General features: G+C 39.3%; 1 protein-coding gene across 3 annotated transcripts in view; it reads right to left on the reverse strand.

Moving 5' to 3' along the window:
• Positions 1 to 258: 258 nt before the first annotated feature.
• The window catches only part of ada (adenosine deaminase), a 60,758-nt gene continuing 46,036 nt past the window's right edge, over positions 259 to 14,980 (reverse strand). For all 3 annotated transcript variants that reach the window (XM_048550368.2, XM_048550366.2, XM_048550367.2), the window contains 4 exons: positions 8,835 to 8,936; positions 8,588 to 8,655; positions 3,849 to 3,978; positions 259 to 2,451 (listed from right to left, as the gene is read on the reverse strand). In XM_048550368.2, coding sequence (XP_048406325.1) covers positions 2,347 to 2,451; positions 3,849 to 3,978; positions 8,588 to 8,655; positions 8,835 to 8,936 — 405 coding nt within the window. In that variant the 3' untranslated portion in view covers positions 259 to 2,346. The remainder of the gene's footprint in view (positions 2,452 to 3,848; positions 3,979 to 8,587; positions 8,656 to 8,834; positions 8,937 to 14,980) is intronic.

Consider the following 14,980-nt stretch of genomic DNA (forward strand, 5'->3'; position numbering starts at 1 on the left):
GTAAGTTTTTGTTCTTCACTCTTTTCAATCACAAATGGAAATAATACATGCATTTTAACAAAGGAATTATGCAAATTGTGTTCCTAAATGATACTGAAATCTATTTGTAGACAAATCTATAAAATAATTTTATAAGCTAAATGTTAATGATTCAGTCTTGATGAACATTTTCTCTTTTACCTTTTGCCAACTCCATAGCCGTAAGTATATGAATAACACAGCATTAACTTTTTAAAAAATATTTATTTTAATTACATAAGTTAATATATTTATTTAATTCCACTTTATATAAGACATCTTCACACATATGTTCCTTTTTAAAATCAGAGCATTTTTGATCAAAATATTAATCAAGTTCTCTTGAATGAGTTTTTTGCAGAGGAATGTCATTTATTGAATTGGTAGCCATGCTCTGTAGTTGTAGATCAGTCTAACTTACATAGTGTACAGATAGACATTTCCATGAACACCTTTGTAACTCATGAAAAGTTTGAAATAGAGTTTGGAAAAGCCTCTATTACAAAATGTTATTGTACTTTTGCAAATTCATATATTTAAAAATAGCCTTGGTACATGTGAAATCTGTAAATATACAATAGCTGCGCTTCTTACAGGAATGAGTTATAAAAGGCATACGCAATGCTTCCTTCCTCACGTTTAATAAAGGATATCAATCTTGAACTGTTCCCATAAACATTTGAAAAAATATCATTTTTTTTTGCTTGATGACAGCATCAATATGGAACTTTCAGTAATATACATTGCTGATGTAATTTAAATAGCTATGAGTAAACATCAATAGTGTTTAGCTCAAAAAAATGCCGGTGCAAAATGCTTCATTACCAAGCCTTCTAAGAAAGTTAAACACAGAGGCAATGGTAATTTAATCATTTCTACACTGATGAAGTATTATTGACGTGTTTTGTCATGTGAAGACCACAGTGAGGATGATGTAACTAAAATGTTCACAGATTTCTTTCTGTATCCTTTCATGGGATTGTGGGCATTACTGCCAAGGCCAGCTTTTGTTGCCCATCCTTATTTGGCCTAGAACTTAGTGGCTCGCTAGGCCATTTCAGAAGGCAGTCAAGAGTCAGCCACGCCGCCATGGATGTGGAGTCCCATATAGGCAGATCAGGTAAAGTTGGCAATTTCCTTTCCTAAAGGGTAACAGTGAACCAGGTGGGTTTTGAACCTTTAGACTTTAGCTCCAAAACATTTGAGGAAATAACTAATGGTAGATGGCAAAAAGCTCACATTTATCATAGCTGCTAGTATAGTATAAAGGGCATTCATTGATGAATATGAGATAAACAAAAAATATGTTGTAAATGCTTCAATAGATTACCTGTATAGTTACATATACTAAGCACAGGAAAGAGACAGTTTAAATGTAGTTCTTATTGCAAAATGTGAAAATACTGACCACACTTACACAATCAATTTTAAGTACCCAAGTATTTAATTGTTGGACGATCCAGATCAAGGTTGAAATAACACCATCAAATTGTCTGGAGGGTCTGCTTTTGGTCTTCCTTTACTGAAAATTGGTTGACTTCACTTCCTAATAACAAACTAATCACTTTGATGTCAAAGATTTAAATGAAATCTCATTCAACAATTGCTGATCATAGTGCATCATTACAATTCCAAATATCCACCAGTAATGTGAATTAAGTCTAAGAGAACAACTGTGTCCTCTGACAGAAATGGTCAAGCCTCCCAGCTTCTCTTTTCCCAATCACATTCCATGGGTATTGAACTGAAGAAACAATTTCTCTTCACATACTTTGCATCAGCGAAATGATACAATTATGTGATGTCTTTTGATATGAAATCTAGTGTCTAAGTCGGCATCCCATATATTGGAATTTGTCCACAATCTTGGCTGTGCCACCATAGCTAACTAATGTAACTGAACGAACCAGGCACATCAAAAATCTTTTTATTGCCTATGGTTTAGTTATTCTTTGGGATATTTGTAAATGAAGTACCAGGCTAAATGATATATTCCATGTGAAACCAGAATTTTATGAAGCAATGTTCTGTGCATCTTAAATAATTCTCTAAAAGTATTACCTAAATAATTTTGAACGTCATAAACAAGACGGAATCACATTTTTGCTTGGAAAGAGCTTGAAACTTATTGAAATCATGAAGTCAATTTAGGCTGTATTGGATTCTCCTCATAAGGTCAAAGAGAATTGTACTATGCAATAGTCACAAATTGAACAGTTATTAAGGACATTCACAAATAATTTAAATTTTCTGTCTGTAATTATATGTATTACACAGTCACTTCGAAGACTAATTTCCCATTTGTATGGATTATTTGCCAGTAGCTGTTTAACACACAGTGCTCTGTACCATTCCATAAGCATCATATAGTGTCAACAGAAGTTCTTCCTTTTCTTTTTCGGGGAGAAAGCAGGATCTAGCTGCATTAATATTCTGTAGGTTGGCATAAAACATCAGTTATCAAACAGGTATTTGTATTTAAAATATTTCATAGAAAATATTACTTGTAAAATAAATAAACTTGAAACCTTAAATTTGATTTCTTCCATAGTTCAGGATAAATTTTGTAATACTAGGAAGTCTGTAGGAACCCAGAGTTGATTCACTATTGGCACTTATTCGGTATTTTAGAATGATCAGGAAATTACTGTGTAAGGAAATACAAGGACAAACCTAACTTTGACAGATCAATCCAAGAACATCTTCTTGCTATTAAAGATTTTTCAGACACTTCAGATTTGTCAAAGAAATTAGCTAACTCAACTAATTATCTTCAATTGGCCAAAAGATCGTTTTCCCATTTTTAGCTTTTCTTTAATTCTTCCACTTATTAAACAAGAAACAGGAGGAACACGTTAAAAACTTATTCAGATTCTAGAAGCAAAAATCCTAAGTGATAACTTCCCTTTTTCAATTAGTTAACAAATGGTAAGGCACTTAAATGTGATAGTCAGCTTGTCTGCAGGCATGTTAAAATACTCTGGTCTAGCATATGTCACAGTTCTTTACGTTTGTATGACATGGAGATTAAATAGCAGTAACGACAAAAAAACCATCCAACCCTTACAGATATGCAGAAAAGTGATACAACTTACACTTATTGTTATCATGCAATAACTCGTCTTATTAACTAAGACAATTTGAATGTTGGATCATAATCACCGCAGAAATTGAATTCAGCACCTGTGTTCTAAATCCTACACTGTTAGTAGTTTTCTTCTGGCCCACAGTGAATTTAAGTCCACATTAAACAACCAGTTACATACAAACATAAGAAGTAGGAGTGGGATTAGGACACTCAGCCCTTCAAGCTTACTCTGCCAATCCATAAATGCATGGTTGATCTGATTCCTCCACATTCCCAGCTATCCCCAATAATCTTTCACTTCCTTGCTTGGGGATCTATTAAATTCTCCCTTAAAAATATTCAGGGACTCTGCCTCTACTGCCATTTGAGGATGAGAATTCTAAAGTTTCATGCTTCCCTGCAAAAAAAATTCTCCATATCTCTGTCTTAAATTATTAAACACCAATTATTATTAAATGGGATGGCTGCTTTTAAATTCTCTACAAGTCTTCCACATCAAACCTGTCACAACTCCGCACAATCTTAAATAGTTCAAGAAAATAAATATACCAGAATATTAAGTTGACTTATAAATGTAATCTTTACATTTTAGAAATCTCAACCTGGTCCATTATAAACTCAATAAACTTCACTAATTATGCAGTAATATGCATGTTTTAACCAGAAAAATGCCTTTGCTAAGAGATTAACTAGAAAACAAGTTGTATTTAATTAATAGGCTAGAATTCTAGCACTAACTTACCGCTTCCTTAAAATCTTCTTCTGTGAAACCCATGTATTTTGAGGCAATACAATAATCCTTATCTAGTGTAGATTTGAATATCAATGGATCATCAGTACTCAGAGAATAATTTGCTTTGTCCTCTCGAAATCTGTCAATATATAATTGTAGAATGATTAAAGACAACAGTGATAAAATGTCACATGGTACCTTTGCACTGTAAAGACAATGGAATCATATTCCAACACTATGACTTCTCCCTTAAAAGTCGTCAGTTCTATCCCTCCTTCCAGCCTTTTTATGATCACAGCCAGCTGTGAAATGCTTTATAATTGACTTTGACAGATTTTTTAATCATAAGAATGTAAGAAATAGGAACACAATAAAAAGCCAGACCTTTCAGCCCACTGGACATGTACCACCATCTGAAAGGGCCATGGATGAGCAGATTGTGGTCTTAAATCCATTGCTCTGCCTCTCTCCCACACTGCTAACTCTCTAATCATTCAAAAATCTGTTTGATTCAGCACTGAATACATTCAATGACTCAGCCTCCAATGCTCTCTGTGGAAGCAAATTCCAAAAACCAAAAATCCTCAGAAAAATAGTTCCTCGTCATCTCCTTCTTAAAAGGGAGATGCCTACTTTTCAACTGTATCTCTAGTTCTAGAACCCGCCCATGGAGGAAAACATCTCAGAATCTTATATGTTTCAACAGGAACACCTCCCATTCTTCTAAGCTCCAAAGGGATAGGCCCAACCTGCTCAACTTTTCTCACGAGGCAACCTTCATCCCAGGAAACAGTCTAGTGAACCTTCACTGAACTGAATCCAGCTCAAGTGTCCATAAGTACAAAGATAAAAACTGTATACACCTGCAGTCTCACCATTGCCTGTACAGCTGTCGTAGGATTTCACTACTTCTATATGACATTGCCTTCGTAATAAAAGCTAATATTCCAACTGCAAATTGAACCTGTACTTGCATGATAACTTTTTGAGATTTGTATAAATGGTAACATGTACAAAATATCTCTGTACAATACATTCTGCATATCTCTCCATTTAAGTAGCTTTCCGCTTTTCTATTCTTCCTGCTAAAGTTGAAATCTCAAATTTTCTGACATTCTGATCCCCATGTTACTCCACTAGTTACGGTTTGCCAACCTGAAAATGACCGATGTACCCAAATTCTGTTTCCTGTTAGTTAGACAATCCTCTAATCACGTTAACACATCACCCACAATAACAAAGGCTCTTAACTTTTAAATGAAAGTTTTATGAGTTATGTAGTCAAGTGTCTTTTGGAAACCTAAATAGAGTGCCTATTTCTACTCATTCCCCATTACCCACGCTATTTGTTAGTGTGACAATACTGTGGCTTTAACAGGAGTATTTTGTCATTTCCTTAGAAGAAAGTTTGAGACAGAGGCATAGAGCAGACATTTAAATGCCAATTAAAGTAAACAGCTTTTGAGGCCTTGGATTTATTTTGAAGTTGGAACAATAGAAGCAAACTTCCACAGAACGAGGATTTTTAGTTTTAGTTTTCTGTAGTTGCTGCGGTCTAGAAGCTGGACATGAAAGCTGTAATTCCTCTCTCAGTTACAAGTAAAAGCTGGGGTTCCCTTCCTGCTGCTAGGATTGCATGTGAAGCAATTTGTCTTACTGAATTTGCCTTTGACAAGGGTGTGTTTATGGTATGTTACTTTATTGGAACATTCAATTAGTGATAAATAATACATACATTACTTTGTTAAGCATTTCGGTAGAGTTACAGTTAAATCAATCCTTTATTTTTATTTTGTCTGTATTTTAACTTTAGTGTAAAAATAAAGTGTGTTTTATTTAAAGTCAATTAGTTTGATAAATGGAATTTCATCTGGAACACAATGCCTGGCACTTGCCTTTAAAATCAGAAAAGGATAGGGTCTATATGATTTCCCTTTCACAACTCCATATTGAGCTGCCTGGTTGTATTATGATTTCTGAATATCTTGTCACTATTTCCTTATAATGCATTTAAGGATTTCCCAATGACAGATGTTAAAATGACTGTTGTACCACTGCTAACACACTTGGTATGACTCATGTCATTGTGGTGAACCAATTGATACTGTCCCTTCTTTGACACACGGTTCACTGTTCCCCTTATTGTGTCATTCTCAGCTCTCCTCAATGTTCCATTCTCCACCCTCCTCACCACACAACTCTTTGCTTTCTTCACTGCCCCACTCACTCTCACATCAACGTCTGCCATTTCAATCACTGCACCTTCCCATTTCTCTGCCTCACTCATTGTTCCCACACATTGCCTGGCTCACTGCTTCAATCAGGGAACGGACAGCGATGAAGGTGATGGGATAGACAGTGAAGGCTTTTTCTGACAGCTCCTCTGGGTCAATGGTTTAGCAATTAGTTTCAAGGTCACCAGGCTACTACACTAAATAAACCAAAAGCATGAGTTGGTATATCTCAAAATCACCCATTTTTGACATGTCCTTTACATCTAAATACAAAAAGTTAATGGTACAAGTACTGAAAAATTATTTTGTGTACGCCATTACACAAGTATTTGACGTTACTGGCAGTGACACAGGCACTGTGAATGTATAGGTGCTGAGTGTGATTCTTGCAGTTGCAATGGCAACAAACACAGCCTGGACTGTCTGCCCCAAAGCTTCCAACTTTCTCTCTCTTTTCTTGAGTAGTAGTGTTACATTTACAGTTTTCCAATTTCCTGGGAGTTTCCAGAATCTGGGGAATTTTGAAAGGCTACAAACAATGCACCATCTTCTTTCCAGGCCATAGAAAGCACACGTGCAATTCCACGGGACTTGTCAGCCTTTATGTGCGTTAGTTTTTACACTGCATTTTCTCTAGTGATGGTGATTGTTTTGAGTTCTTCCCTCCCTCTGGCACTTTTACTTCCTAGCATTCATATGATGCTTTCTGTACCTTCAATTGTGAAGACAGACTCAAATTATTTATTCAATTATTTATTTTCTTGTTTCCATTATTAATTCCCAGGTTCATGATCTAAGAAAATGATGATTAGCTATTCTCTTTATAAAATTCGTAAAAGATTTTGTTGTCCGTTTTATATTTCTTGCTGGTTTTTCTCATCTTCTAATTTCCCCTTTTTTTTGTTAGTCCTCTTTTATCGCTCTCTAAAGATGTTCCTAATCTTCTGGGCTACTACTAGTCATTTCAGAACTGTATATCTTCTCCTTTCATCTGATACCTCCTTAGTTAACAAAGGATGGTTCATCGTTCTTGTATCATGTTACTTTCCCAATGGAATAAAGCTTTATTGAGAATTATAAAATACCTCTTTTTTTGCTCCTCCTTCCCTAATGTGTTATCTCATGATTTATTTTCCAAGTTCATTTTAGCCAACTCTGTTTTATAATTGCTTTCACTTAAGTTAACGACACTGGTTTCAGATCCACATTCTTCAACTCAATATAAAATACTGCCATGTTTTGTCTATTCTTAGCCAGGGTGTGCTTTACTATGAGGCCACAGATTAATCCTGTCTCAATAAATATTTCCATCATTTTGCAGACTCTTGCTGTATTTTCTACTTCATTGACAATACTTGGACGTGTACTCAGTACTGTGTTGGTATTTCCCAATTTCATAGTTGCACATCCAATTTCCCCTTTGCCTTCCAGATCACAAATGTTTCTTTAAATGTTATTAGAACATATTAATACTAGTAAGTCTTCAACTACTCAAATCCATCCACCATTTAACTATATCATGGCTGACCACTCCACGTACCCACCTTTCAGTCACATTCCTCGCTGCAGTCAGCCAATTAAATCTGTAAAACGCAACCTTGAATGTTTCAGTTGATCCAGCAATTGTTGCCTTTTAAATGGAACTGTTGCACATTTCTTCCCAACCTCTGCATGAAAATTTGTTTCCTGACATCAATCTTGAATGGTTTCGATGCAATTTTAAAATGTGTTCTCTTATTCTGGCATTGCCCACAAGAGGAAATAATTAATTTTTTTTATGTATGTATATATTATATATGAAAACGTATCAATTTGAAATACCTTGACTTTCTAAGTGCAAGGGAATACAAGGCAATAGTAATTGTTATTGCCTGTCAATCAGAGAACATTCTCTTTAATGGTCCACTTGGTCGCCATTCCTGAATCAACTTTCAGCTATATTCAATTTCGTGCATTTTTATTTTGCTAATCACTTGAATAGAGTTTATCAAACACCACCTGGAAGTCTAAACAAACCACATCCATAGGCACACACCAATCTACTCTGATTAGTGACTTCAAGAAATTTAAAGGAGGGTAATTTTTGGAAAAACTTCTTCATATTCCATAAAGTTTTACCTCCAAATTTGCATATATACAGCATCTAACAATGTGGGCACATTTGTCTACTTCCAGGCTATCACCAGCCGTTCCTGGGACCACCAATTTGACCTCTTTTACCATTTTCCACGTGGCTGCAGGTAGGTCAACCTCAAACATGATGAAAATATGCATTATCCTCAATGTACAGTACTGGAATTTACAATGATAATGCTCCGTGCTATTAGCGTATAGTTTGCTGTGCAAAATTTAACAAAGAGTAAGAAACTTTAACAATCCAAATGTTGTGACAATAGCAGAGATTACTGAAATAGCAACTACTCTTCGAATGCTAATATGATATTTAAAATAATCCATTATCCAGGAATACTTCAACCACGTCTCAGGCCCAACAGATATGAGACTGCAATTTACCTAATAGCTGGATGCTTCATTAAATCTGGGTCACAAGCTCCAGTGAGATAGCTGGACCAGGGGCATATCTGAAAAATAAACAACGTCATTAACTAAACCCTTTCAAATCTTCAGCAAATAGAAACTTTTGGCCCATTAACAGTCATGCAGAAGATCCTGATCTTTTGAGTCATAAAAGATTAAACTACTTCATCAAAATATTTAAAGAAAAAATTAAATGTTAAAAATGCCTCCAGGAGCTGCCTACCTCAAAATGTATATTCCGTTTTAACAAATGCTTATAGAGACAAGAATCATCGATTGTGTGATACCCATGTCCAATTCGTTCAGCCTTCAAAACATTGACAGCCTAACAACAAATAAACCACAGTAAGTAAATGTAATAATTAAACTGCTGGAAGCCAGCAGTAAAACCTATGATTTCAAGTTTTCAGGCAATAACATGGGCCAGAAAATACTTGCTCTCCTTCCAGCACTATCTTTTACAAAGTATCTTTATATCGGTCCTGCAATCATAGTGTCTCAGGCATTGGTCAGGGAGATGGCACAGAAACTATGAGGGAAGAAGTTCTGCTCCTGCCAATTTCAAACCAGAAGCCTCTATGCTCCTTGTCAGTGAGAGGAGACTGTCTGGCAGGTCAGCCCAGGCACTCAGCATCTTGGTCAGTATCCTTTTCAGCATTCTCCAGTATGCTAACCGGTAGAAACCGTTATCTGAGCACCCTGTGGTATAAGTCATCTACATCACATACACTAACCTTTCCCACTTGCTTGGCTGCAGACCACACAATCCTAACAGTTCACAAATGCAGATCTCCAAATCTAGCCAAGTCTCTTTAATTTCCTGCAGTGCCAGTATCTAAACTGGTAGTTGTACGTGTCAGATCAAATAATGGGCCTCTTCTCCACCAGTGTTGTAGTTTCTCTCTCTCTATCTATCTATCTCTGACGTGCTTGATTTCCTGGCTTGTGGAAAACAAGACATCCATGGTCACACCATTAACAACTTGCACATCATGCCAGGAAACAGGATAAGGATAAATTAAGATTTGGTATACAACAGAAATACACTATATCCTTAAGGCTTACACTGGCACTCAGTACGACAGGCTCTGTTGCAGCATGAGTGTGGACAACCACCTCCTCTAAAGGCTCAAGCGATGAATGCATCCTGATTCTCTCCACTAAGTTTCCTCTACTTCTGGCTGCCATGAGCAACATTGCTCTGCAAGAGGGAGGACAGAATGTCAGTGAATATTTAGTATTTCTGAAGACCCAAAACGTCTGCTTTCCTGCTCCTCTGATGCTGCTTAGCCTGCTGCATTCATTCAGCTCTACACCTTGTTATATCAGTGACCATTCAGTATTGTGTTTGGATGATATGCCTGCAATAGCTGGAGATACTTGGAAGATGATCTCACTGACCTTGACCACTGACATCATATCAATAAATTTCTTGTGGCACTACAGGCATATCCTCAGGGACAAACTCATTGTTTTGACCTCCCTGGCCACCTTCCAGGACTTTCTGGTTCTTGAATTTAAGCTCATGTATTTCCAGCTGCCCAGTTAGCATGTGCAAGACCTCTAGCTGTACATCTGTGAACATTAGAGTCCTTTCACTGTCCTGGTTCCCACATTCAGTTTGTGTCAGGACAGCCAGCCAGCAGCAACCTCTTGCTACTGGGTGATGTTACCCTTTAAGGGGGTACAGTGCCTTTCATAAAAGCAGTCTGGCTACACCACAAGATTAGCTCATTTAGCCCAACTCAGGCCAGCCAGGTACACCTTGCATAGCTCAATGCTACAATCACTTAAATCAGACAGGTAGATTGTTGGTGCCCACCGCAATGACATTGGGAAACTTGGGAAAGGGACCAGAATGAATATTTAGCCCAATATATTTGATCACTATAAACGATAGTCTTACATCAAGTTTGAGAACAGGCAATATCAACAATCATAAACTTGGTGATGTAGAATCTTTTAAAAGTGATAACACTCAACAAAATTAATAGTCACTATGGCAAGTATGAGTTAATTAAGGAAAGCCATCACAGATTTGTGAAGGATAACTCTTGTTTAATCTGTTTGAGTTTTTGGATGAAGTAACAGAGATAGTTGATGAGAATAATCACATTGATGTGGTAAACATGGACTCCATAAGATGTGTCATTAAGTGCAATACAACAGACGGGAGATCAACGTTGGAGCTCAGGGAATAAAAATGACAGTAGTAACATCAATAAGAAATTGGTTGAGAGTCGGAAAATAGAGAACAGTGTTTTCTGGACTTAAAGAATGTTCATCATGGAGTTTCACAGGAATCTGTGTTCGGACCTTTTCTGTTACAAATATATATTTATCAGGGCAGCACAGTGGCTCAGTGGTTAGCACGACTGCCTCTTTTTGCCAGGGACCCGGGTTTGACTCCACCCTTGGGTGACTGTCTGTGTGGAAGTTTGCAAATTCTCCTCATGTCTGAGCATATTTCCTTTGGGTGCACTGGTTTTCTCCCACTGTCCGAAGATGTGCCAGCTAGGTGGACTGGCCATGCTAAATTGCTTATGGTGTCCAGAGATATGCAGGTTAAGTGGATAAGCCACAGGAAATATGCAGGGTTACAGGGAGAGGGCAGGGTTTGAGTGGACTGACGGTCTATCAGTTGATATGGACTTGATGGGCAAAATGGCCTGCTTCCAAACTGCAGGGATGCCATATATTTATGTCTTAGACCTTGGTGTATGGAACAAAAGGATATCAAAGATTGGTGGAATTGGCGGCAGATGAAATTTAACTCAGAAGTGTGAGGTAACTCTTTTTGTGACAAAGAATTTAGACAGACATAGAAATAAAGACACTATACTTCAGTTATACAGGGCATTGGTGAGATGATATCTCAAATACAGTTTCAATGTCCTTATTTAAGGAAGGATATAAATGCACTGGAGGCGATTCAAAGGAGGATTACTGGATCAATACCAGGAAAAAGTGGGTGTCTTATGGAGAGGTTGTGCAAGCTAGGCTTGTTTCCATTGGAGTTTAGAAGAGTGAGGAAGGGTTTGACCGAAGTGTGTGAAGTTCTGTAAGGTTGTTTACCATTTAAGGACAGAGATAGGAAGGCCTAAATAGACAGAAATGGGAAGATATCATTTTTCTCCGAGATGGTGTGCGACATTGGAATTCTCTGCCTCAGAAGGCAGTGAATGCTGGGTCATTAAATAGCTTTTAAGGCAGTGGCAACTAGATTTTTATCAGGCAAGGAAATCAAAGGTTGTGTGGATAGGTGGGAATGTGCAGTCTGAATCACAAACAGATTACTCATGATCTGCTTGAATGGTGGAGTAGGGTCAAGGTCTACTTCTGCTCCTATTTCATATGTTCAAATTAAATATAAGGAAAAGGGTACAATTCTAAGAGGGGTGCAGGACTAGAGGGCTCTAGAGGTGTACGTGCATCATTGAAGGTGACAAGAGAAGCTGAAAGGATAATAAATAAAGAATACAGCATTTTGGGCTTTACATACAGGGCATAAAATATAGAAGCAAGATGATATGATAAAAGTCTATAAAACACTGGTTTGTACTCAACCTGATCACTGCATCTAGTTCTGGCTGATACACTTTTGATGGGGAGCTGGAGGTATTAGAGAGAGTACAATAAAAACACAAGAAAAAAATTCTTCATCCTGGAAGCAGTTACATAGATATATTTGAGAGGAAAACGTTGTGATGTTTTTTTTTTAAAAAAGAGGTATTCAAGGATCATGAGGCATCTGAGCAGAATAGATAGGAAGAAACTGACTGAAACCAGGAAGCACAGATTTAAGATAATTGGCAAAAGAACAAACAACATTTAAAGGGAAACCTTTTCACATGCACTGAGAGCTGAGGATGTGGAATATGGTGGTTAGAGACAAACAAATTGCAGACGCTGGAATCTAAGGTAGACGACCAGGAGGCTGGAAGAACACAGCAAGCAAGGCAGCATCCAGAGGAAAGGAGCAGTAAAAGCTTTGGGTATTACCCTTCTTCAGGACTGGAAGTGGGGGTAGTGGGAGCTGCAGATAAAGAGTGGAGGTGGTGTGGTAGCGGGAATGGTGGTGATAGGTGGACACTGGTGGTAGGTACGACCTGGTTGGTCGATGGGAGGGATGAATCCGGTAGGTGGCTGGAAGGGAGGGTCAGAAGGTGGAATGGAAGGGAGGTGATGAGGCTGGAAGGGGAGGCAAGGGATGGGTGGCAAGGTTATTTTAAATTGGAGAACTCAATGTTGAGTCCACCGAGCTGTAGGGTGCCCAGGCGGAAGACAAGACAAGGTGTTGTTCTTCAAATTTGTGCTCCAAGTCACTGCAACACTGGAGGAGGCCAAGGATGGACAAGTTGGAGGGGGAGTGGGATGGTGAGGTAAAATGAGCAGTGACCAGGAGGTTAGTTTGGCCATCACAGGTCAGGCGAAGATACTCAGCACAACAGCCACTTCGGCTACGTTTGGTCTCGCTGATGTAGAGAAGACCACATTGGGAGCACCAGATGCAAAAGACTAGTTTGGAGGAGGTGAAGCTCTGTCTCACTTGGAAGGACTGTTTAGGGCTCTTAATGGAGGTGGGGGAGGTGATGTGTGGGTGGATGTTGCATATTTTACAATTACAGGGGAAGGTACTAGGGGCAGAGGGGTTGGAATGGTTGGTGGGGAGTGTGGTGCAAACTAAGGAGTGGCGAAGGGAATGGTCAGAGAGGGGTGGGGAGTGGAAGATATTCCGGGTGGTGGGGTCTAATTCGAGTTTTCAGAAGTATTTGAGGATGGTACATTGGATACTGAGTCAGGTGGGGTGGAAAGTGAGGACAAGGGAGACTCTATATTTATTACGTCCGGAGTGGGGACGGTTAAGAGCTGTGGAGCAGGGAATGGTGGAGGCACGGTGAAGGGCTGTCTGGATGATAGAGGGGGGAAAAGAGTGTTGTTTGAAAAAGGGAGACATCTGGGATGTTTGGGAGTGGAACATCTCCCCACCAGAGCAAATACGATGGAGGGAGAGGAATTGGGAAAATGGGATGGAGTTTTTGAAGGATAGAGGGTGGGAGAAGTGGTAGTCTAGATAGCTATGGGAGAGGGTGAGTTTATAGTAAATGTTGGTCCATAAACTGTTGCCAGAAATGGAAACGGAGAGGTCAAGAAAGGGAAGAGAGGTGTCTGAGATAGACAAGTGAATTTGAGGATGGGGTGGAGTTGTTAACAAAGTCGATAAATTACTCCAGTTCAGCCTGGGTGCAGGATCATCGATGTAACAGCGGAAGAGTTGGGGAACACTACCATTATACATATTGAATAACGACTGTTTGACATAATTGACAAACAGGCGGGCATAGGTGGGGCCCATGGGAGTGTCCATGGCAACCCCCTGGATTTGGAGAAAGTGGGAAGAATTAAAGGAAAAGTTATTGAGGGTGAGGACTAGTGAGGTGGAGGAGGATATTGGTTGGTGCAGCGGAGGAGGGGGGAGAGGAATAGATGAGTCTGTTGGAGACAAAAAAATCTGAGGGCCTGTAGGCCGTCTTTACGGAGTAGGGGCATGTATAGGGATTGACCATCCATAGTAAAGATGAAGCACTGGGGCCAAGGAACTGAAAGTTTCCTAAAGAGGTGGAGGGTGTGGTTTGTGTCCCAGATGTAGGTGGGGAGTGCCTGGATCTCGGGGGAAAGAATGGAGTTGACTCAGGAGGAGATGAGCTCAATGGGGCAGGAGTATGCGGAGACGATGGGTCAGCCAGGATAGTTGGGTTTGTGGATCTTGGGGGACAGGTTGAACCAGGCAGTGCAGAACGGGGGGACTATAAGGCTGGAAGCAGTGGAGCGGAGGTCACTGGAAGTGATGAGGTCATGGACAGTGTAGGTGATGGTGGCTTGATGGGCCATGGTGGGGTTGTGGTCAAGGGCGATGTAGGATGTGGTGTCGGAGAGTTAGCATTCGGTCTCTGAGACATAGAGGTCCGTCCTCGAGACTACCTCCGCCCTGCTTTTGTCAGCGGATTTGATAGTGAAACAGCGACTGGTGCAGGGAAGAGTGGAGAGCTACATATTCAGAGGGGAAGTGGTTGGAGTGGGTGGAAGAATCGAGACTGTCATTGTCACATTGGCAGTTAGCAATGAAGAGATCCAGGGTAAGAGGCTGGCAGGGTATGTCCACGAGGAGAAGGAAGGTTGGAGGTGGAAAAAGGGGTCTCTGGAGGATGGTTGGGAGTCTTTTTCGAAAAAGAAGTCACGGAGGCGGATTCAGTAGAAAAAAAGAGTTCCACTTCGTGGTGGGCATAGAACTCATTGAGGTTGGAGCAGAGGGGCACAAATGTGAGCCATTGACTGAGGACAGACAGTTTGGCTTCAGAGAGTTCAATG

Source organism: Stegostoma tigrinum, chromosome 19 (genome assembly GCF_030684315.1).
Source record: "Stegostoma tigrinum isolate sSteTig4 chromosome 19, sSteTig4.hap1, whole genome shotgun sequence".
In the NCBI taxonomy this organism is placed as follows: Eukaryota; Metazoa; Chordata; class Chondrichthyes; order Orectolobiformes; family Stegostomatidae; genus Stegostoma; species Stegostoma tigrinum.